Genomic DNA, 24,691 nt, shown 5'->3' on the forward strand with positions numbered 1-24,691 from the left:
CATGCAGTCATGAGTGAACTGGGATTACAGGAGGGGACTGAGCACGCATCCATGAGGGGCCCCCGTGTTGAGGATCAGCGTGGCAAATGTGTTGTTACCTACCCTTACCACCTGGGGGCGGCCAGTCAGGAAGTCCAGGATCCAGTTGCAGAGGGAGGTATTTCGTCCCAGGGTCCTTAGCTTAGTGATGAGCTTTGAGGGCACTATGTTGTTGAACGCTGAGCTGTAGTCAATGAATAGCAATCTCACATAGGTGTTCATTTTGTCCAGGTGTGAAAGGGCAGTGTGGAGCGCAATAGAGATTGCATCATCTGTGGATCTGTTGCGGCGGTATGCAAATTGGAGTGGGTCTAGGGTTTCTGGGATAATGGTGTTGATGTGAGCCATGACCTGCCTTTCAAAGCACTTCATGGCTACAGATGTGAGTGCTACGTGGATGGGCACAGGGACTATGGTGGTCTGCTTGAAACGTGTTGGTATTACAGACTCAGAGAGGTTGAAAATGTCAGTGAAGACACTTGCCAGTTGGTCAGCGCATGTTCGGAGTGACATTTACATTTTAGTCATTTAGCAGACACTCTTATCCAGAGCGACTTACAGTTAGAGAGTGCATACATTTTTCATACTGGACCCCCGTGGGAAACGAACCCACAACCCTGGCATTGCAAGCGCCATGCTCTACCAACTGAGCTACACGGGGCCCGAGAAACTGCTAGGCAACAATCCAGCCTTGACTGATCTTCAATATTTATATTACGAGTTACATACATGAAGTCACAACACCTAAAAACTCAGTTCTCATTGTTCATCCTCCTGTTCATTAATTTGCTCTAAAGACCCATGCTTTCTGCCTATGTGATCATCCAGGTACTTGCGACGGGTGAAGCAGCTGCCGCACACCTTGCACTCGTGTGGCTTCTCTCCAGTATGCGTGCGTCGGTGCGCGTTGAGAATACTGATCTGGGTGAAGCTCTTGGAACAGTCCTCACACGTGTATGGCCTCTCCCCAGTGTGTATTCTCATGTGGACTTTGAGGTCATTTGGGTTGACAAAGCTCTTCTTACACGCTGTGCACTTGGTCTTCCCTTGCTCTGCCAGATTTGGCCCCTCCCTACCCAACACATGTAGCTTCAGATACATCCGCAGGGAGTCCGGCCGATTGAAGGCCATGACGCAGTGTTCGCAGCTGAATGGTTTCTCTCCAGTGTGAATCATCTTGTGACGGTCCAAGTGAGACTTCTGGATGAAATGCTTCCCACACACATTGCACAGGTATGTCCTCTTTTCCTTGTCCATGTGGGAGTACATGTGGCGTTTGAGGTATGTGAGGTGGGTAAACTGTTGACCACAATCATTGCATATGATGTCCTTTGTCCCCTTGTGGTGAACCTGCATGTTGTGAATCTTCAGGGTATTTTTGCTACCGTAGTCTTTGCCACACTCTTCACAGTGGTAAGGCTTCTCCCTTGTGTGACGCTGAAGGTGCCTACTCAGCGCATCCCTGTTTGGCAGGACCTTTTCACAGAAACTGCAAATATTAAGTATTTTCACCCTGATGTGACATCAATAAGGGATCATAGCTTTCACCTTGATTCACCTGGATAGTCTATGTCATGGAAAGAGCAGGTGTCTTTAATGTTTTGTACACGCAGTGTATAACTACATTATAAATGAAGACAGTAAGAATTGTGCTTTCTTGCAAGGATCTGATTATTTGATGTTTCCATTCAAACAATGATGTGCCTTCCTCCCTATGTTTCAATAACAGGAAAGTGAAGATGAATTGTGCTATGCCACTGTGTCCCATGCTGGTGCTCCTTCATCCCACTCAGTCAAGTTTGAGCAAGGACATGACTATGCCACAGTGGTCATACACTGACCAGCATATGACTTCCTAAACAGACATGAAAGGATATGTTGTTTTTTGGATAGATTGTTTAACTTTTTTTTTTTTTTATATATCCCCATTTTCTTCCCAAGTTATAAGTCGCATAAATCCATTTCTAATGGTCTTGTGATAAGCCAATTTGTCATAATAAAGTTTTTCTATTCCACCATCTGCTTAATTGCTGTTTCTGCTGTGCACACCTGTCAGTCCCAGACTACTGGCGGGGAAACTAACATAGCGCACTACAATTGTTGCTGCCCAAGCAGGCACTCACCTTTTCCTACCTGCTGAATGCTTGAAAGGAAAGACATTTAACAATAATAAAATAATGTAGGCCAATTAACTCTCTCGTATCTTAACACATTTTTTATAACTAAATTAAAGAAGCATGTTGCAGCTGATTTTATCAACGCCAAGAGGTTAGGTCTACTCCATGTGCACGGTCAGTGGGTAAAACTGAGTGGCGCAGTGGTGTCTCCTGAGTGGCGCAGTGGTCTAAGGCACTGCATCGCAGTGCTAACTGTGCCACTAGAGATCCTGGTTCGAATCCAGGCTCTGTCGCAGCTGGCCGCGACCGGGAGACTCATGGGTGGCACACAATTGCCCCAGTGTTGTCCAGGGTGGGGGAGGGAATGGCCGGCAGGGATGTAGCTCAGTTGATAGAGCATGGCGTTTGCAACGCCAGGGTTGTGGGTTTGATTCCCACGGGGGGCCAGTATAAAAAAAAATATGTATTCACTAACTGTAAGTCGCTCTGGATAAGAGCGTCTGCTAAATGACATAAATGTAAATGTAAAACGGCAACGTTTGTTTTCTCTGTGTGGCTGTTCCAAACTTTATTACACTGCCTTAGAAGTAGAATACACTTTTATACCACTGGATGGCAATGTTGAATCATGTTTTGGAACAATTGTAAGAGCTCCCCGTGCATTGATTTTTACTGCAATAATCGGGATATAGCAATAATCGGGATATAGGCTACCTATGCCGTTTTGATTTGGATTCCACCTGCCAGCCAGCGGTTTGAGTGTAGCTGGCCTTATCTTGTGTTTTTGCTGTACGTTTTACTGTGGACTACATATTCAGCGAGGACGACGTCTATTAGGTCTGTTTTCACTCAGTCAGGCCTACTATAGCTTTTGTCACGGAGATCTGACAAAATTATCTTTGTCTGCAGTCTGCACTAATGAGGTATGAAGTAGCCTGCAAGTTCAGTAGTCTTATTGTCTTAGACTTAGATAAAAATGCATTATGTCATCATCAAAAACAATTGATATAGCATTCACCAACATTTCAGTAGGTGGCAGTAATATACATATCGTATTTTAGAAACCCAGGTACAGTATTTGCAAATATATTATACATTCACATAGTGGTATTGACATTTTTGACACATGGGGGGATTCTTTTTTATTGGAACCTGCCCCATCAGTAACAGTGGAATACTGTCTAGTCTACATAGGTCTATGTGCCTAGTATCTAATTTCCCATTTATAATATATGCCATTTAGCAGACACTTTTAATGTATACATTCTGGTGCCTCCAGTGGGAATCAAACCCACAGCCCTTGCAAGCGCAATGCTTGACAGACTGAGCCACACAGGACCACTTGGCATTTGGACTAAACACGGAATAATGCCCATATATTCCTGGGGCTATCAAAACCATATTGAAGGATGGGCTAGTTTTTTGTGTATATTGCCTCCAGTTGAAGGGGGACCATTACCATCAGTCAAAACAAAATCCAAAGCTGTCAATCACACCAAAGCAATTTCCCTTCCCTGTTCAGTGCCAGTAGTGGCAGCTGGAGTTAGTACTGTATTGAATGACACATGAAGACGTGATACACATACACTCCCCTACGTATTGATTTGGACAGTGAAGCTAAACGTTTTATTTGGCTCTATACTCCAGCATTTTGGATCTGACATCAAAATGAGGCGACAGTATGAGGCGACAGTGCAGAATGTCACCTTTTATTTGAGGGTTTTTTCATACATATCTGTTATACCGTTAGAAATGAAAGCACTTTATCTAGTCCCCCAATTTGAAGGTGTCATGAGTATTTGGACAAATTCACTTGTGTATTTAAGTTTTAGTATTTTGGTTGCATATTCAAATCAAATCAAATTGTATTTGTCACATGCGCTGAATACAACAGGTGTAGACCTTACTGTCAAATGCTTAGTTACAAGCCCTTAACCAACAATGCAATTCCTAGCATGCGATGACCACATAAAGCTTGTGACTCTAAGAAAAAAATGTTGGATGCATTTTTGGTGGTTCCAAATTTTGGTGGTTCCAAATTTAGCAGTTTGTTTTGGTTGTGTTTCAGATTATGTTTTGCCCAATAGAAATGAATGGTAAATAATGTATTTTCATTTTGGAGTCACTTTTATTGCAAATAAGAATATAATATGTGTCTGAAACCCAGCGCCTCTGAACAATACATTAATGTGGATGCTACTATGATTATGGATGATAATGAATGAATTGTGAATAATAAAAGGTACAGACGAACAAAGATCATACCCCCAAAGTTACAGCAGGTTAAAGTAAAAGAGGGGTATGATAGTTACAGTGCATTCGGAAAGTATTCAGACCCCTTGACATTTTCCACATTTTGTTACGTTACAGCATTATTCTAAAATTGATTAAATTGTTTTTTTCCTCATCAATCTACACACAATACCCCATAATGTCAAAGCAAAAACACGGAAATATCACATTTACATAAGTATTCAGTACTTTGTTGAAACAACATTGGCAGCGATTACAGCCTTGAGTCTTCTTGGGTATGATGCAACAAGCTTGGCCCACCTGTATTTGGGGAGTTTATCTCATTCTTCTCTGCAGGTCCTCTCAAGCTCTGTCAGGTTGGATGGGGAGTGTCTCTGCACAGATATTTTCAGGTCTCTCCAGAGATGTTCGATCAGGTTCAAGTCCGGGCTCTGGCTGGGCCACTCAAGGACATTCAGAGACTTGTCCCGAAGCCACTCCTGTGTTGTCTTGGCTGAGTGCTTAGGGTTGTTGTCCTGTTGGAAGGTGAACCTTCGCCCCAGTCAGAGGTCCTGAGCGCTCTGGAGCAGGTTTTCATCAAGAATCGCTCTGTACTTTGCTCTGTTCATCTTTCCCTCGATCCTGACTAGTCTCCCAGTCCCTGCTGTTGAAAAACATCCCCACAGCATGATGCTGCCACCACCATGCTTCACCGTAGGGATGGTGCCAGGTTTCCTCCAGACGTGACGCTTGGCATTCAGGCCAAAGAGTTCAATCTTGGTTTCATCAGACCAGAGAATCTTGTTTCTCATGGTCTGAGAGTCATTTAGGTGCCTTTTGGCAAACTCCAAGTGAGCAGTCAATCAATAAATTTTTATTTATAAAGCCCCTTTTACTTCAGCAGATGTCACAAAGTGCTATACAGGAACCCAGCCTAAAACCCCAAACAGCAAGCAATGCAGATGTAGAAGCACGATTGCTAGGAAAAACTCCCTAGAAAGGCAGAAACCTAGGAAGAAACTTAGAGAGGAACCAGGCTCTGAGGGGTGGCCAGTCCCCTTCTGGCTGTGCCGGGTGGAGATTATAACAGTACATGGCCATTAAGGCCAGATTTTTCTCCAAGATGTTCAAACGTTCATAGATGACCAGCAGGGTCAAATAATAATCACAGTGGTTGTAGAGGTTGCAACAGGTCAGTACATCAGGAGTAAATGTCACTTGGCTTTTCATAGCCGGGCATTCAGAGGTTGAAATAGCAGGTGCGGTAGAGAGAGAGAGTTGAAAACAGCAGGTCTGGGACAAGGTGGCACATCCGTTGAACAGGTCAGGGTTCCATAGCCGCAGGCAGAAGAGTGGAAACTGGAGCAGCAGCACAACCAGGTGGACTGGGGACAGCAAGGAGTCATCAGGCCAGGTAGTCCTGAGGCATGGACCTAGGGCCCAGGTCCTCCGGGATGGGAGGGAGAGAGGGTGAGAGAGATGGTCTGAGAGTCATTTAAGTGCCTTTTGGCAAACTCCAAGCGGGCTGTCATGTGCCTTTTACTGAGGAGTGGCTTCCGTCTGGTCACTCTACCATAAAGGCCTGATTGGTGGAGTGCTGCAGAGATGGTTGTCCTTCTGGAAGGTTCTCCCATCTCCACAGAGGAACTCTAGAGCTCTGTCAGAGTGACCATCGGGTTCTTGGTCACCTCCCTGACCAAGGTCCTTCTCCCCCGATTGCTCAGTTTGGCCGGGCGGCCAGCTCTAGGAAGAGTCTTGGTGGTTCCAAGCTTCTTCAATGTAAGAATGATGGAGGACACTGTGTTCTTGGGGGACCTTCAATGCTGCAGAAATGTTTGGTACCCTTCCCCAGATCTGTGCCTCGACACAATCCTGTCTCAGAGCTCTACGGACAATTCCTTCGACCTCATGGCTTGTTTTTTGCTCTGACATGCACTGTCAACTGTGGGACCTTATATAGACAGGTGTGTGCCTTTCCAAATCATGTCCAATCAATTGAATTTACCACAGGTGGACTCCAATCAAGTTGTAGAAACATCGAAAGGATGATCAATGGAAACAGGATGCACCTAAGCTCAGTTTTGAGTCTCATAGCAAAGGGTTTGAATACTTATGTAAATTAGCAAAATTTTCACATAACCTGTTTTCGCTTTGGCATTTTGGGGTATTGTCTGTAGATTGATGATTGATTTTATTTACCATTTATTTCTGTTGTTTTTAATCTGAAACACAACCAAAACAAATGGCAAATTTCCAACACGTTTGTAGAGTCACTGCGTGCTAGGAATATGGAACCAAAATACAAAACTTTTAATACACTATACAGATGTAGGATCTTAATTTGAGCCAGTTTGCTACGGCAGGAAAATAATATTGCGTCAACAACAAATCGAGGCTAGGAAGATTATAATTGTAGTATGGATTATAATTAATCAACATTTTTTGTAGGTGTTGATACATTTTTTGTTACAGCAAATCAAGTCAGAAATGTTAAAGTGAAAATTACCAACCCTCAAAGTCTTTTTAAACATTGAATACACTACAAGTTTGCATTTCCTGCTGTGTAGAAAAATTATCAACAACAAAAGAGTGATCAAATTAAGATCCTACATCTGTAGGTGAATTTGTCCAAAATACATTTACATTTACATTTTAGCAGACGCTCTTATCCAGAGTGACTTACAGTTAGTGAGTGCATACATTATTTAAAAAATGTTATACTGTCCCCCCATGGGAATCAAACCCACAACCCTGGCATTGCAAACGCCATGCTCTACCAACTGAGCTACATCCCTGCCGGCCATTCCCTCCCCCTACCCTGGACAAATTGTGCGCCACCCCATGGGTCTCCTGGTCACGGCCGGCTACGACAGAGCCTGGATTCGAACCAGGATCTCTAGACCACTGCGCCACTCGGGAGTAAATACTTATGTCACGTTCAAATGGGGGGACTAGATACATAAAGTGCTTTCATTTCTAAATGGTAAAACAGATATGTATGAAAATACCCTCAAATAAAAGGTGACGTTTTGTTCTGTCACCTCATATAAAACATTTAATCTCAAATCCAAAATGCTGGAGTATAGAGCCAAATAAAACGTTTAGCTTCACTGTCCAAATAAATACGTAGGGTAGTGTATGCATGGAAAGACCCCAAATCCATACTGGATGTATTGACACACACACACACACACACTATAAATCAATTGCTTGGTCACCAGGGAGACATCCTCTATTCGTCTATGGATCCCTAATGGGAAATATTTTTAATAAATTCAAGAAATAAATGCTTAATATGCTAGGCAGAGGAGTCCACACTTTCATATATTTGAATCTCTTTTCCCTATGCACAGTATTTATTTAACACTTCATTTATGGGGGAACTGGAGTAAGTGAAGCGATTAAGTTGGATTCTCATGCCAGGCAGTGGAATGCAGATGTGTGCTGATATATTGTCGCATGGCAACCGTAAATAAATATGACTGATGTGTTTCCAGTCACGGGCTGCTGTCTTAAGGCTACACACCTTGCACTACATCATCACATTTCTGTAGGAATGGTAGAGAGAGACCCCTATCATGATGTCAGTGTAATGTCTTTGTTTCTATGTCTCTGACGTTGAGAAGGATCCCACATATAGGGCTGAGATGAAGTTTAGAGTGACTAAAATAGAAATTATTGGAGCGACTAGAATACGCCTGTCATATCCATTTTTGCCCTTCCTCTCTTTTCCCTTGATGCTTGTGTGTGGTTCTTATATGTTCTGGAGTGATTCAGTATTTGTTCTACAGTGAAAAGGAGAGGGAGAAGAGAGGGAGGCATGATAGGAGGTAGATCTTACAGGATATCTCCTTTGTCATTTGCATAGGGAATGAGAGATTGAGAAACGGAGAGATAGTATGTGGACACCTGCTCGTCGAACATCTCATTCCAAAATCATGGGCATTAATATGGAGTTTGTCCCCCTTTTGCTGCTATAACAGCCTCCACTCTTCTGTGAAGACTTTCCACTAGATGTTGGAACATTGATGAGGGGACTTGCTTCCATTCAGCCACAAGAGCATTAGTGAGGTCGGGCACTGATGTTGGGCGATTAGGCCTGGCTCACAGTCGGCGTTCCAATTCATCCCAAAGGTGTTCCATGGGGTTGACGTCAGGGCTCTGTGCAGGCCAGTCAAGTTCTTCCACACCAATCTCGACAAACCATTTCTGTATGGACCTCGCTTTGTGCACGGGAGCATTGTCATGCTGAAACAGGAAAGGAACTTCCCCAAACTGTTGCCACAAAGTTGGAAGCACAGAATTGTCTAGAATGTCATTGTATGCTGTAGCGTTAAGGGGCCTAGCCCGAACCATGAAAAACTGCCCCAGACCATTATTCCTCCTCCACCAAACTTTACAGTTGGCACTATGCATTGGGGCAGGTAGTATTCTCCTGGCATCTGCCAAACCCAAATTTGTCTGTCGGACTGCCAGATGGTGAAATGTGATTCATCACTCCAGAGAACGCGTTTCCACTGCTCCAGAGTCCAATGGCGATGAGCTTTACACCACTCTAGCCGACTCTTGGCATTGTGCATGGTGATCTTAGTTTTGTGTGTGGCTGCTCGGCCATGGAAACCAATTTCATGAAGCTACCGACGAACAGTTCTTGTGCTGACATTGCAACCGAGGACAGGCGATTTTTACGCGCTTCTCGCTTCAGCACTCGGCAGTCCCGTTCTGTGAGATGTGTGGCCTACCACTTCGCGGCTGAGCCGTTGTTGCTCCTAGACATTTCCACTTCACAATAACAGTACTTAGAGTTGACAAGGGGCAGCTCTAGCAGGGCAGACATTTTATGAACTGACTTGTTGGAAAGGTGGCATCCTATGACGGTGCCACATTGAAAGTCACTGAGCTCTTCAGTAAGGCCATTCTACTGCCAATGTTTGTCTATGGAGATTGCATGGCTGTGGGATCGATGTTATACACCTGTCCGCAAAGGGTGTGGCTGAAATAGCTGAATCCACTAATTTGAAGGGCTCGTTTCTTTCTCTCTCTGTCTCTCTCTCTTTCTCGCTCTCCTCGTTTCTCATGCTCTGTTGCTTTTAGATCTACTGAGAGAGATGGAGGGAATCATGCATGTTTTTGATGCATGTTGTTCTTGTCTGTTGCTAATTGTAAAACATAATAGAGCCAGATGATTTATATATGGTGAATACAGCCACATCTCACTGCTTGTGTATTAGTCCATGTCAATAAAAACACTGAGAGAAATACAGAGAAAAGATTGCCATCATATAGAATACCCCAAGATATATGTATATATATATATATATATATACAGTGGGGAGAACAAGTATTTGATACACTGCCGATTTTGCAGGTTTTCCTACTTACAAAGCATGTAGAAGTCTGTAATTTTTATCATAGGTACACTTCAACTGTGAGAGGCAGAATCTAAAACAAAAATCCAGAAAATCACATTGCATGATTTTTAAGTAATTCATTTGCATTTTATTGCATGACATAAGTATTTGATCACCTACCAACCAGTAAGAATTCCGGCTCTCACAGACCTGTTAGTTTTTCTTTAAGAAGTCCTCCTGTTCTCCACTCATTACCTGTATTAACTGCACCTGTTTGAACTCGTTACCTGTATAAAAGACACCTATCCACACACTCAATCAAACAGACTCCAACCTCCCCACAATGGCCAAGACCAGAGAGCGGTGTAAGGACATCAGGGATAAAATTGTAGACCTGCACAAGGCTGGGATGGGCTACAGGACAATAGGCAAGCAGCTTGGTGAGAAGGCAACAACTGTTGGCGCAATTATTAGAAAATGGAAGAAGTTCAAGATGACGGTTAATCACCCTCGGTCTGGGGCTCCATGCAAGATCTCACCTCGTGGGGCATCAATGATCATGAGGAAGGTGAGGGATCAGCCCAGAACTACACGGCAGGACCTGGTCAATGACCTGAAGAGAGCTGGGACCACAGTCTCAAAGAAAACCATTAGTAACACACTACGCCGTCATGGATTAAAATTCTGCAGCGCACGCAAGGTCCCCCTGCTCAAGCCAGCGCATGTCCAGGCCCGTCTGAAGTTTGCCAATGACCATCTGGATGATCCAGAGGAGGAATGGGAGAAGGTCATGTGGTCTGATGAGACAAAAATAGAGCTTTTTGGTCTAAACTCCTCTCGCCATGTTTAGAGGAAGAAGAAGGATGAGTACAACCCCAAGAACACCATCCCAACCGTGAAGCATGGAGGTGGAAACATAATTCTTTGGGGATGCTTTTCTGCAAAGGGGACAGGACGACTGCACTGTATTGAGGGGAGGATGGATGGGGCCATGTATCGCGAGATCTTGGCCAACAACCTCCTTTCCTCAGTAAGAGCATTGAAGATGGGTCGTGGCTGGGTCTTCCAGCATGACAACGACCCGAAACACACAGCCAGGGCAACTAAGGAGTGGCTCCGTAAGAAGCATCTCAAGGTCCTGGAGTGGCCTAGCCAGTCTCCAGACCTGAACCCAATAGAAAATCTTTGGAGGGAGCTGAAAGTCCGTATTGCCCAGCAACAGCCCCGAAACCTGAAGGATCTGGAGAAGGTCTGTATGGAGGAGTGGGCCAAAATCCCTGCTGCAGTGTGTGCAAACCTGGTCAAGACCTACAGGAAACGTATGATCTCTGTAATTGCAAACAAAGGTTTCTGTACCAAATATTAAGTTCTGTTTTTCTGATGTATCAAAAACTTATGTCATGCAATAAAATGCAAATGAATGACTTAAAAATCATACAATGTGATTTTCTGGATTTTTGTTTTAGATTCCGTGTCACACAGTTGAAGTGTACCTATGATAAAAATGACAGACCTCTACATGCTTTGTAAGTAGGAAAACCTGCAAAATCGGCAGTGTATCAAATACTTGTTCTCCCCACTGTGTGTATATATATATAAATATATATATATATATATTGAATAGCCTAAAGGGCAGAGCAATAAAAAGCTGTACATACAGCATTTGATTGTAGAATAACTTAATTTCTGCTCTATTGCAGACTTGCTGTCCTTTGCCTTTGGGGGAATTGTGGAATCATAGAAGAGGCAAGAAGAAGCAAGGTGATAAAAAATAATTTTAAGGAATCTGCAGGTCGTGTGGGGGAGGGGAGGCGTGCAACACAGTCTGACTGGATGAGTAGCAACAGCAGCAGCAGCAGCAATAGCACTAGCAGCATCTCCTTTGTGGCTGCTGGGGGCTCGGTCACTAGAGCACCGCGCTTCCACTCACAGACACACATGCGCTCCCAGCGCCACCATCACACACACGCAGTGGCAGCCGCAGCCGTCATCAGAGCCGGGGCTGGGGCAGGGACCGCTACCGTGACGACTGGAGCTACGGCGACAGCAGCAGTGGCACCATGGCGCAAGCTGCCAAGCAGCTCCGCAAGAACAAGGACCTAGCGGAGCTCGCAGCTCAGGAGCTGAAAGATAAGGAGGATGAGAAGAACAAGAAGAGGAATCGATCGAGGGACCGCAGACGCAAGGTATGGCTGTCTGAGAATGGTGTCGATTTCTCTCTGTTCTCTCTGTCTCTGTTCTCTCTACATCATTTTATCCTTCTCTCAACCTGTCTCCCTCCCTCCATTGTGCAGGATCGGGTTAAGGATCCTTAACACATGTATAATTACAGGCAGGGATCCTCTCCTCCGTCTCCCTCCACCCCTCCCTTCACCTAATCTCCTGGCTGTGTCGTTAAGTGTCGGGCTGCTGCAGGCTGGGTTTAATCTGTTGCCCTTTCAGGCTCTATTGTTTTCCCCTCCTGTGGACCTGCTGTAGTACGTGCCACACATCTCTGAGAGGCTGGCTTTTGCAGTCACTCTACTAGATGAGTGTGGGAGACAGTGTTAATCAATCATCTACTGTGAGGGAGTGAGTGATCTCTGCTCTCCCTCCCCTATGGGCTAAGCTCAATGTTCCTCCTATAGAGAACAGCCTGTTTTAATGTAAGCTCTACCTGTGGGCTTGAGGGTTAAAGGGATGTTCTCCAATAGTGTGCACTGCAGCTACCTGTATCTCTTGAGTGTTCTGTGCTGTAGGCTACAGTGATATCTCCACCTGCTCCTTGCATTTCCATGGCTCATTTGGTTCATTTCCCTGGGTAATGATGGTGACATGACACCTCACCATTGATGGCTTGTGTGTGTATCGTCATCATTATAAGACAACGTGAGGTCCGTGTGTGGAGCAGTGGGGGATCTTGGTGCAGTCAGAGGATGGTGGGAGAAAGAGAGAATAGAGAGATATAGATGGCATAGCAGTAAGAGATGGGGGGAGAGAGAACATAGAGATGGAATAACAGAAAGAGATGAAGGGAGAGAGAGAGAGAGAGAACAGAGAGATATAGATGGAATAGCAGAAAGAGATGGGGGGGAGCGAGAGAGAGAGAAATGGAGGAAGGGAGAGATGGAATAAGGAGAGGAGAGGAGAGGAGAGAGCCCCGTAGCTCCACGTGACTGTTGTTATTACTGTGGCAAACAGGCTCAGTAATGTCAGGGGTGGCCATGACGTCTCATAGGGAGGATATCCTGTTCATAACATCTGTCATATGCCAGCTTTTATCTCTGACCTCCATATCAACACCATCGGAATGAGAGACAGAGAGAGGAAGAGAGTGCGCGTGCGCGAGACAGAGAATGAGGATGCCTCTGCAATACCAATTAACAGCAACTGTTGGCTGTTCTCATTTCAATGCCACACACACATTTGAAAACATAATGTTGCTTGCTGTATGCCAAGGTTGGCATTGGAATAAGGTTGAGACAGCGGCATAATGAATTAATGATTACCCTTCCATATTGTGATGAACTCCCCTGTCAGTAGTTGGTATGTGTAAAAGAAAAGGTATCTACGCTACAATATCTTCATACATATCTTTCCAATCATCACAATTTAGTGCTTTATAAATAAATATGAGTGAGGGTTTGAGGTTGGCTCAGAATAGTGGTGAAAATATGATCAAATACTGGTTTCATCGATGAAAATGGGCCAGATGCATTTCCATACATTGCGTCAAGCAACTGCTTTTCTGCTCCAGTGCTTCTTAGACATATTACACTGTCTCTCCTCTCCCATTCCGTTGGACTGAGGCTTTCAATACCATTGTGTGAACCCTGCTATCAAGAGCGAGAGAGGGCCATAATGTTCCTTACATGTTTATTGGTTGATTTGGATATAAATCATGCCCAGCTGCACAGCGTGTAAAATACTACTCCCCTCTCGTCCCCTAACACAAAGGTCATGCACTACACTATATTCTGTTTTATTTTTGAACTAGCATCAATCCTGTAACATACGCCTACTTGTTTTGCAATGATCTTTGATATGATTTTAAACTGTCCATAAAAATGAATGAATTTGATGTATCCTATAAAATTACATGATACAGAAAACTGATAATCTATGTTTTCTACTAGGGATGCTGTATGTGTGTGTGTGTGTGTGTGTGTGTGTGCGTGTGCGTGCGTGCGTATCTCATTCCTCGTTTTTGTGTAACCTGGTTGCAGACCTCTAATGATAAAACCATTACAGTGTGAGCTCAGAGGCATTCAGTCTCTCTAGTATTGCTTTGGCCTTGAGGATGAGCTCTTCCTTCATAGGTGGAGGCACGACATCAGGGATGTGCACTATGTCTTTGACCTTCTGTAAGTGGGATTCCAAACAGTCATCGTTTTGCAGAAACATTTTTAGAAGCCTTGCTGAAGCTGCTATGAACTGCTTGCATTCAACTGTGCTATATCTGTGTGTGCCAATTAGCCTTTGGGCTGTAGCATGGAGCGCTGATTAAAGAAATGTATCACTCACTACAGAGCTGGTAGTTGTAATCCACAAGGCTCACTTACTAATAACCATGCATTGGGCTATTTAACCTAGACCGGTTGGTACTGCAGAGGCCATGGCTTTTATTGTGTGTAAAAATGCTGCCCTAAATTCAGTCTTCCTGCTAAGCTGAGGTATAAAAAGAATGGCAACGTATGTACGTGAGTATGTTTACTTGCACCTACGTATGTGTAGGGCGCAAACAGGAGTGTCCCAGATTCCGAGGGACCTGTATGTGCGTGTGTTTGCTTGTTGTGTGTGTGTGTGTGTGTGTGTGTGTGTGTGTGTGTGTGTGTGTGTGTGTGTGTGTGTGTGTGTGTGTGTGTGTGCGTGTGCGCGCGCCCGTGCGTGTCTGCGCGTGTCTCAGAGGAGCAGGCAGGATGAGGCACCTCTCATCCCAGCCACCATACTCTAAGCCATGCGTTTCACTGCACCAGAGCCATGCTGGAGGAACGTTCTGGAACAGGAACATGTACAGTCTGCTGTTGTTATGGCAGGTACCTGCTGTGTAAAGCAGATGCCACTAGAGGCAGCATTCAGAGAGAGAGCTAGGGCTGAAATTAGAGTTTATAGGGTTGTATTAAATATTACAGTAAGAGGTCAGAGGTTATCCTCAGTGCAGGCTTCTGCTAGTAATATCGATCCGTTAGACCCCTGACACGTTTAGTGCCAGCCAATGCATTTCTGCAAATTAAATTATGATCTTAAGTACCAGCTTATTAAAAGGCATCTGGGATTTAACATGGTCTAACATGTCACTGAACACAGACCATTGTTCTCAATGTGGATTAAGGATCTAGTCCATCTCATCTATCATACTTTTACCTGCAATCCTCATGATAGAGGAAGATGATGTTTACTGGGATCTGGTGCCAAATCTATCAAACACAACAGATCACAACAGATCTTGTTCTGCTGACGGAGGGCTAGGCTAATTGCCAGCTGAATTATTTTTGCTCTAATTGCTGTTGTGAACAGTGACATTTCAAGATATAAAAAAGCATAGCTGACAACAACAAAAAAATGCTAGATTGCACTTCTGTTTTTGGGCCAATGTATGTGTCAATGTGCATGGGTCTGTGTGACTGTGTGTTGGTGTGTACTGTATGTCCGTACTGCGTGTGCGTGAGTTTGTGTTTGCACACAAACAGTAGGTTCCCCATGGCAACTGAAGGTGGTGTTGTCACAGTAATAATTTATTTGAATGGTAAATCTCTATTGACAAACTGTGTAAATCAAGATGTGGCCCAGGTCTATTCACAATACAGGTGAATGCATATTATTCAATAGGAGTGTGTGCATGCATTGAGTTATTGAGCTTGTTTCAGCTGATTTCATGGGGCTACAGATGACAACAATCCCTTTTATTTAGGACTTATTTAATTGGCAACTGGTAGGAGAACATATTATTTTATTGTACTGATCAACATTTGCATAGAAGAAGCAATCTCTTATTTTATAAAAGTGTGTGCTGTCATACAAGGCCAGTCTGAAATCTCAAATTAATGGTGGAGATCTTACAATAACTCTATGCCTTCTCCTATCGGGGGATATCCATCAATGCCCTGGACCTTAGTTTATCACAAACACCATCAAATGGCCTATGCACCCATGCACCTTCTGCGAACGTTGGGTTAACAGTAACAGCAAAGCTCTGGTGTGTTTGGAATGCGTGCAGTTGATTAATCTAAAATGCAGTGATCCTAGCTTTGGGCATGGGGTTAATGAAACGTAACTTTGCTGTCGGTGTGCTGTACCCGCGGGGGTGTGAGCATTGAATGTGGAATGGGAGCAGAGGACTCACCTAGGATGGAGAGCGCACCAGAGGAGGGGGGCTCCACAGCAGCGCAGAGGCCACCAGAGGCAAGAGACAGGGGACGTGGTGGTGAGGACAACAGAGCAGCGGAGAGGTGAGCTGGCAATGCGTGCACCTGGGGAGGGGTGCTCCATAGCGTCAAAGAGGCCACCAGAGGCCGTGCAGCGGGAGGATGGCAGTCCAGCAAGAGGCGAGTTACAAGAGGATGGGGAATTCAGCGAGGCCTTTGGGAAGAAAGGTTTACATTGTGTGCACTTAAACGTCCGAAGCCTACTACCGAAGATTGATGAGATACGTCTGTTGGTTCGCAAATCAGAGGTGGGTCTCTTATGTTGTACAGAAAAGTGGTTGGATTAATCTGTTTGTGACTTAGAAATTGGGATAGGCAATTACTCTGTTGTCAGGAAGGATCAGAATCGGAACGGTTGGGGGGATATGTGCCTTTGTAAGATCGGACATTGCTTAAACTTCAGATTGGATTTAATCGATGATCTGGAGATTGTCTGGCTGGATATCTGCCTTCCAAAACCAAGCTGATTTTGTTGGGGGTGTGTTACAGGCCACCCAATCAGAATGCATTCTATGAAGGTCTCGAAATTGTGTTGTCAAACTGTAATGATTCCCTGGTGAAGGAAATCATTTTTCAGTACTGATGTCTGCAAACCCACAATGTATTTATGCACTTCTGTAGATCATTTGCTCTGACCCAAATGATAAAAGATCCCACCAGGGTATGTGAAACAGTGCAAAGTACAATTTACTTAATATTGGTGTCTGATAAATCCAAAATTTCGCAGAGTGGAGTAATAGTCTATGGAATCAGTGATCATTTTATTACATTTTGCACAAGAAGGGTTTTTAAATATATATTTAAGGTTCACAAAACTGTTAGAATCAGAGGACCAAAAAAATAATGTGTTGAAATATTTAGGGAACAAGTGGGTAAAATTGACTGGTCACCTGTGCTGGATAGTGTAGGGGTAGACAGTGCCTGTGAAGCTTTTAAATGTAGATCGGTCAGAGTAAAGCAGAGATCTAGCCCTTGGTTTAATCATGAGATTCTAGAATCTACAGTATCAAAGCAAGGAATAAGGCCTTTAAGAAATTTTAAGAACTCTCAAGAGCGGCCTGATTTTCTCCTATATAAACGTCACAGAAATGAAGCACAGAGCAGGATGGGATGAAGCTAAGAGGGGTTACTTTGCTGACACAATCATTGAAAAGAAAAATGACCCTAGAAAGCTTTGGAAATCATTTAAGGAACTAGGTTGTTTTTCTTACACATACAGTTGAAGGCGGAAGTTTACATCTTAGCCAAATACATTTAAACTCAGTTTTTCACAATTCCTGACATTTAATCCTAGTAAAAAATTCCCTGTCTTAGGTCAGTTAGGATCACCACTTTATTTTAAGAATGTGAAATGTCAGAGTAATAGTAGAGATAATGATTTATTTCAGCTTTTATTTCCTTCATCACATTCCCAGTGGGTCAGAAGTTTACATACACTCAATTAGTATTTGGTAGCATTGCCTTTAAATTGTTTAACTTGGGTCATACGTTTCGGGTAGCCTTCCACAAGCTTCCCACAATAAATTGTGTGAATTTTGGCCCATTCCTCCTGACAGAACTGGTGTAACTGAGTCAGGTTTGTAGGCCTCCTTGCTCGCACACGCTTTTTCAGTTCTGCCCACACATTTTCTATAGGATTGAGGTCAGGGCTTTGTGATGGCCACTCCAATACCTTGACTTTGTTGTCCTTAAGCCATTTTGCCACAACTTGGGAAGTATGCTTGGGGTCATTGTCCATTTGGAAGACACATTTGCGACCAAGCTTTAACTTCCTGACTGATGTCTTGAGATGTTGCTTCAATATATCCACCTAATTTTCCTTCCTCATGATGCCATCTATTTTTTTAAGTGCACCAGTCCCTCCTGCAGCAAAGCACCCCCACAGCATGATGCTGCCAGCCCCGTGCTTCACGGTTGGGACGGTGTTCTTCGGCTTGCAAGACTTCCCCCTTTTCCTCCAAACATAACGATGGGCATTATGGCCAAACAGTTCTATTTTGGTTTCATCAGACCAGAGGACATTTCTCCAAAAAGTACGATCTTTGTCCCCATGTGCAATTGCAAACCGTAGTCTGGCTTTTTTATGGCGGTTTTGGAGCAATGGCTTCTTCCTTGCTGAGCGGCCTTTCAGGTTATGTCGATATAGGACTTGTTTACTGTGGATATAAATACTTTTGTACCTGTTTCCTCCAGCATCTTCACAAGGTCCTTTGCTGTTGTTCTGGGATTGATTTGCACTTTTCGCACCAAAGTACGTTAATCTCTAGGAGACAGAACGCGTCTCCTTCCTGAGTGGTATGACGGCTGTGTGGTCCCATGGTGTTTATACTTGCGTACTATTGTTTGTACAGATGAACGTGGTACCTTCAGGCGTTTGGAAATTGCTCCCAAGGATGAACCAGACTTGTGGATGTCTACACATTTTTTTCTGAGGTCTTGGCTGATTCCTTTTGATTTTCCCATGATGTCAAGCAAAGAGGCACTGAGTTTGAAGGTAGGCCTTGAAATACATCCACAGGTACACCTTCAATTGACTCAAATTATGTCAATTAGTCTATCAGAAGCTTCTAAAGCCATGACATCATTTTCTAGAGTTTTCCAAGCTGTTTAAAGGCACATTCAATTTAGTGAATGTAAACCTCTGACCCACTGGAATTGTGATACAGTGAATTATAAGTGAAATAATCTGTCTGTAAACAATTGTTGGAAAGATTACTTGTGTCATGCACAAAGTAGATGTCCTAACCAACTTGCCAAAACTATAGTTTGTTAACAAGAAATTTGTGGAGTGGTTGAAAAATGAGTTTTAATGACTCCAACCTAAGTATTTGAAAACTTCAGACTTCAACTGTATTTAACCCCATATTTCTGTTAGCACAACACTACCTACATACTTCCATTAATTTGTATGGGTTACCTTTAGATGAGCAAAACGGAGAACACCATCTGGTTCGTGAGAGTTTCCCCTTTCCACAGCGTTCGAACGCTACAGACAATTTCGTGAGAAGACCAATTTTCCGGGATGTGTCATGGTCTGACAAACACCGCTGTAGCTCGGCCACCTTCCACCGCAGATGCGGAAGCCCGACATAGGCGGATGCGGTGGATTGGGACGCAGCCCATATCTCGATCTTAAACGGACACATTTTCTTGGGGATTTTTTAATTATGTTACTTAGATTGATGCACGGGAATGAGTTTTTGGTGGCAAGGGAGACAAAGTGAATTAAGAATGTTTTTTGGTGACAATCAACTTTGAAATCAGCATATTTCACATTATGGTTAGCATATTATCACAAACAAAGGACTAGGGTAATGAATTGATGTTTGCTTCAGCTGTAAGCTTGCAAGGAAAGTTAGCCTACAATTAAAACTGGAAGCTACCGGTATAGTCTTGCATTGTAAAAGTGTTCTAGCCTGTATGGACATTGTTTTGCGAACAGTAATGAACAGTTTCAACATTTCTACATGCCGTATTGCATTATTCAAGTGTGTTAACTGCTGTGCAGCATGAGTTGGGAGCTAACAATGCAGCGCAGACAGCTCTAGCAATGATTGAGTAAGTGGAGCAACACTAACTGAAGGTGTCAAGGACAGATAGAAACAGAGGATTGATTTGCCATGTATTGCTGGGCAGGTTGTAGTGCCACTGGATTCTTTTGAACTTAACAATGTTAATTGGGGTATTAAAAGTACTATATAGGTAGAGAACATTTAACAGAACAAGGCTATGTCAAGAACAAAATGTTGACAAAAATGCACATAGTCCCAAGCTCTCGATGTGTGTAAATGACTAGAATAGAATATAAACTACTGGTCCAGTAGCAGATCAATTAGCAATTTGCTAAATTCCCTGTTGCGTTCGTTGTCATGCCAAACATTATGTACGGCTTGACAACGAGTAAAAAATGATTGGCTAAAGCACATACAGATCTGCGAACAGGCTAATAAACTATTGCATGTCAAATGAACAGATTAATTGCGTAGTGTAATTAAATGTTACAAAATGCATTTACATTTGATGTTATGGAAAGGTGTTTTGGGCACTGTAAAGTCAGTATTTTTCCGGCACATCCGGTAGATGTGGGCGGGCTAAAGGATGACATCTCTTACATCTCCTTAGGTGTACAGTTACCATAGCACTTCAACTGGAGATCCATGATTATAAGTTCTTAGAAGGTCCTCTTCACCTCCAGGAAGGGCCATACCCAAGAGCTTAACTGACTGGATTAGTAATAAAGTAATGGAGAGGGGGCCCTTTATGAAAGAGTACTTTGGAGAAGATGAAAACTGAAGCTGTACTTCTGATCATGGCACCGTGACTCAGCAGGAAAAGTAGGTTGACTTGATTGTGCTATATCTGTGCTGTAGTCTCCTCTGAAAGGCATACTCAACATACTGTATGTGGCATAGTTAAGAATTAATGTGATACCAAATCTACTGATTTACACAATTTACTGTGGAGAGGGAGGAATATAGAGACAGAAAGGGGGATGGTGGGGGGAGTGGTGTGGAGGGCAGATGAGAGGTGAGAAGGGTGGATGCCCAGCCTAGGGACCTCTTCCACATGTTTTAATCTTCAGCTGGACTCACAGCTGTCGCAACCCCAGGGTTCTCACTGCATAGAGTGTCTTCTCATTGTGTGTGTGTGTGTTTGTGCCTGTGCCTGTGTATGTGTCTGTGTCTTTGTGAATCTGAACACATGTCTACATGATGTGTGTCTGTTTGTAGGTTGATGGTGACATGCCATTGTGTTTTTGCATGTATTGTCTGGAATGGTTCCTATGTGTCCGGGACCAGTCCTGTTTTGAATAGACGTCATGTCTCTGGCTTGTCTCAGTGCTGGGTAATATGATGAAGTGAAGTGACGACAGGAGATCACTGACAGCTCCTAAATAAAGACAAAAACACTCTGTATTGGCTCATCAAAAATCAATATCTTCATTAGAACCGTGGAACTTCTGAAACTTTATCGGATTTTTTTTTATACCTCAGCCTAAACTCTGGCCCGCTGCCAACAGATACCCTGCCAACCTGAGGCACAGGAAGTAAGGGGGTGAGGCTGGGGAAGGGGAAGGGGGGCTGGTGTCCTCCACAGCATCTGTTTGTCTCAGAGGTATCCTCTCCCCACTCACTTCCACCTGACTGTAGTATTTTAGGGCTATTGGCAAGCTTGTTTTTGGAAGACAGTTGGTCCCTCTGGGGCCATCTCTCCAGCCCACTGGTCTGAAAGGGACTGGATGGAGTGAGAGCACTGGGATGGGAAATACAGTTGAAGTCGGAAGTTTACATACACTTTTTTCAACCACTACAGAAATGTCTTGTTAGCAAACTATAGTTTTGTCAAGTCGGTTAGGACATCTACTTTGTGCATGACACAAGGAATTTTTCCAACAATTGTTTACAGACAGATTATTTCACTTATAATTCACTGTATCACAATTCCAGTGGGTCAGAGGTTTACATACACTAAATTGACTGTGCCTTTAAACAGCTTGGAAAACTCCAGAAAATGATGTCATGGCTTTAGAAGCTTCTGATAGACGAATTGACATAATTTGAGTCAATTGAAGGTGTACCTGTGGATGTATTTCAAGGACTACCTTCAAACTCAGTGCCTCTTTGCTTGACATCATGGGAAAATCAAAAGAAATCAGCCAAGACCTCAGAATTTTTTTTTTAGACCTCCACAAGTCTGGTTCATCCTTGGAAGCAATTTCCAAATGCCTGAAGGTACCACATTCATCTGTACAAACAATAGTATGCAAGTATAAACACCATGGTGTCACGCCCTGACTCAGGGGACTCGTATATGTTGATTCAGGGTGTGTATATTCTGTGTGTGTATATTCTATGGTTGTCATTCTAATATGGATAGTTCTATGTTGGCCGGTGTGGTTCCCAATCAGAGGCAGCTGTTGCTCGTTGTCTCTGATTGGGGATCATACTTAGGCAGCCTATTGGCACTATTGAGTTGTGGGATCTTGTTCCGGTTAAGGTTTGTTGTGTGTCTACCTTAGGACTTCACGTTTCGTTTCGTTTATTGTTTTGTCGTGTGTTTATTAAGTTGAATAAACATGTACGCATATCACGCTGCGCCTTGGTCTGACCCGTCATTGAACGAACGTGACAGAAGATCCCACCAAACGAGGACCAAGCAGCGTGCCCAGAAGGAGCAAACGCCTGGGACTCAACAGGAGGTAACCTTAGTAGATGTCCTTCTCGGTTGGGGGAGAATTACTAAGGAGGGTCCGTGATCGGGAGGCGATGAAGGTAGATGCCCAGGTAGGAGAGGAGAAAAGGCACCAACAGTGTCGACGACGGAGACCCGAGAGGCAACCCCAAGAACATTTTGGTGGGGGGCACACGGGGTGGACGACGAGGCAGCAGGAGGCCGTGGAAGGGCGGATCTGCAGGTTAGGAGAGGAGGCCACCATGTTACGGGGGCTGTTGGTTCAGAGGGAGCAGGAGTTATTCGGTCAGAGGGAGGCGCTACAGGAGGCTAAAAGGGAGAAGGAAATAGTGGAGGCACGGAGAGAGGAGCTGGTTAGGCAGCTGAAGGAGCGGGGGTTAATAAAGGATCCCAGTCCTGCTCCTCGCACAAAGTCAGTGGTGCGTGTCGCCAGTCCGGTCCGGCCCGTTCCTGCTCATCGCACCAAGCCAGTGGTGCGTGTTCCCAGTCCGGCCCGGCCCATTCCTGTTCCTCGCACCAAGCTAGTGGTGCGTGTTCCCAGTCCGGTCCGGCCCGTTCCTGCTCCTCGCACCAAGCCAGTGGTGCGCGTCGCCAGTCCGGCCAGCCCTGTTCCTGCTCCTCGCACCAAGCCATGGTGCGCGTCGCCAGTCCGGCCCGGCCTGTTCCTGCTCCTCGCACCAAGCCAGTGGTGCGCGTCGCCAGTCTGGCCTGGCCTGTTCCTGCTCCTCGCCCCAAGCCAGTGGTGCGCGTCGCCAGTCTGGCACGGCCCGTGCCTGCTCCCCGCACCAAGCCAGTGGTGCGCGCCGCCAGTCTGGCCCGGCCCGTTCCTGCTCCTCGCACCAAGCCAGTGGTGCGCGTCGCCAGTCTGGCACGGCCCGTGCCTGCTCCCCGCACCAAGCCAGTGGTGCGCGCAGCCAGTCCGGCCCGGCCCGTTCCCGTTCCTGCTCCTCGCACCAAGGCAGTGGTGCGTGTTCCTAGTCCGGTCCGGCCCGTGCCTGCTCCTCGCACCAGACCAGTGGTGCGTGTGTCCAGTCCGGCACGGCCCGTGCCCGTTCCACCGGTGCATGGTTCGGCACCGGTCAGCGGCTCCACTCCGGAGCCAGAGCAGTCCGTTCCACCGGTGCCTGATCCAGCTCCGGTCAGCTGCTCCACTCCGGAGCCAGAGCAGTCCGCTCAACCGGTGTCCAGTCCAGCTCCGGTCAGCGGCTCCAGTCCGGCTCCAGTCGGTCGGAGTCCGAACCTTTGGGGGGGGGTACTGTCACACCTTGACTCAGGGGACTCATATATGTTGAGTCAGGGTGTGTATATTCTGTGTGTGTATATTCTATGGTTGTCATTCTAGTATGTATAGTTCTATGTTGGCCGGTGTGGTTCCCAATCAGAGGCAGCTGTCCCTCGTTGTCTCTGATTGGGGATCATACTTAGGCAGCCTATTGGCACTGTTGAGTTGTGGGATCTTGTTCCGGTTAAGGTTTCTTGTGTGTCTACCTTAGGACTTCACGTTTCGTTTCGTTTATTGTTTTGTCATGTGTTTATTAAGTTGAATAAACATGTATGCATATCACGCTGCGTCTTGGTCTGACCCGTCATTGAACGAACGTGACACATGGGAACACGCAGCCGTCATACCGCTCAGGAAGGAGACGCGTTGTGTCTCCTAGAGATTAACGTACTTTGTTGCGAAAAGTGCAAATCAATCCCAGAACAACAGTAAAGGACCTTGTGAAGACGCTGGAGGAAACAGGTACAAAAGTATCTACATCCACAGTAAAACGAGTCCTATATCGACATTACCTGAAAGGCTGCTCAGCAAGGAAGAAGCCACTGCTCCAAAACCGCCATTAAAAAGCCAGACTACGGTTTGCAACTGCACATGGGGCCAAAGATCGTACTTTTTGGAGAAATGTCCTCTGATCTGATGAAACAAAAATAGAACTGTTTGGCCATAATGACCATTATTATGTTTGGAGGAAAAAGGGGGATGCTTGCAGGCCGAAGAACACCATCCCAACCGTGAAGCACGGGGGTGGCAGCATCATGGTGTGGGGATGCTTTGCTGCAGGAGGGACTGGTGCACTTCACAAAATAGATGGCATCATGAGGAAGGAAAATTGTGGTAATATTGAAGCAACATCTCAAGATATCAGTCAGGAACTTAAAGCTTGGTCGCAAATGTCTCTTCCAAATGGACAATGACCCCAAGCATACTTCCAAAGTTGTGGCAAAATGGCTTAAGGACAACAAAGTCAAGGTATTGGAGTGGCCATCACAAAGCCCTGACCTCAATCCTATAGAAAATGTGTGGGCAGAACTGAAAAAGCATGTGCGAGCAAGGAGGCCTACAAACCTGACTCAG

At 44.9% G+C, this 24,691-nt stretch overlaps 1 protein-coding gene across 1 annotated transcript in view; it reads left to right on the forward strand.

The window, feature by feature from the left end:
- Positions 1 to 11,799: 11,799 nt before the first annotated feature.
- Positions 11,800 to 24,691, forward strand: part of LOC311099428 (ankyrin-1-like) — a gene marked incomplete at both ends in the record, with an annotated part of 99,601 nt that continues 86,709 nt past the window's right edge. The window contains one exon of the mRNA XM_084140116.1: positions 11,800 to 11,925. Coding sequence (XP_083996242.1) covers positions 11,800 to 11,925 — 126 coding nt within the window. The remainder of the gene's footprint in view (positions 11,926 to 24,691) is intronic.

This window comes from Coregonus lavaretus, assembly GCF_964263955.1.
Source record: "Coregonus lavaretus genome assembly, chromosome: 24".
NCBI lineage: Eukaryota > Metazoa > Chordata > Actinopteri > Salmoniformes > Salmonidae > Coregonus > Coregonus lavaretus.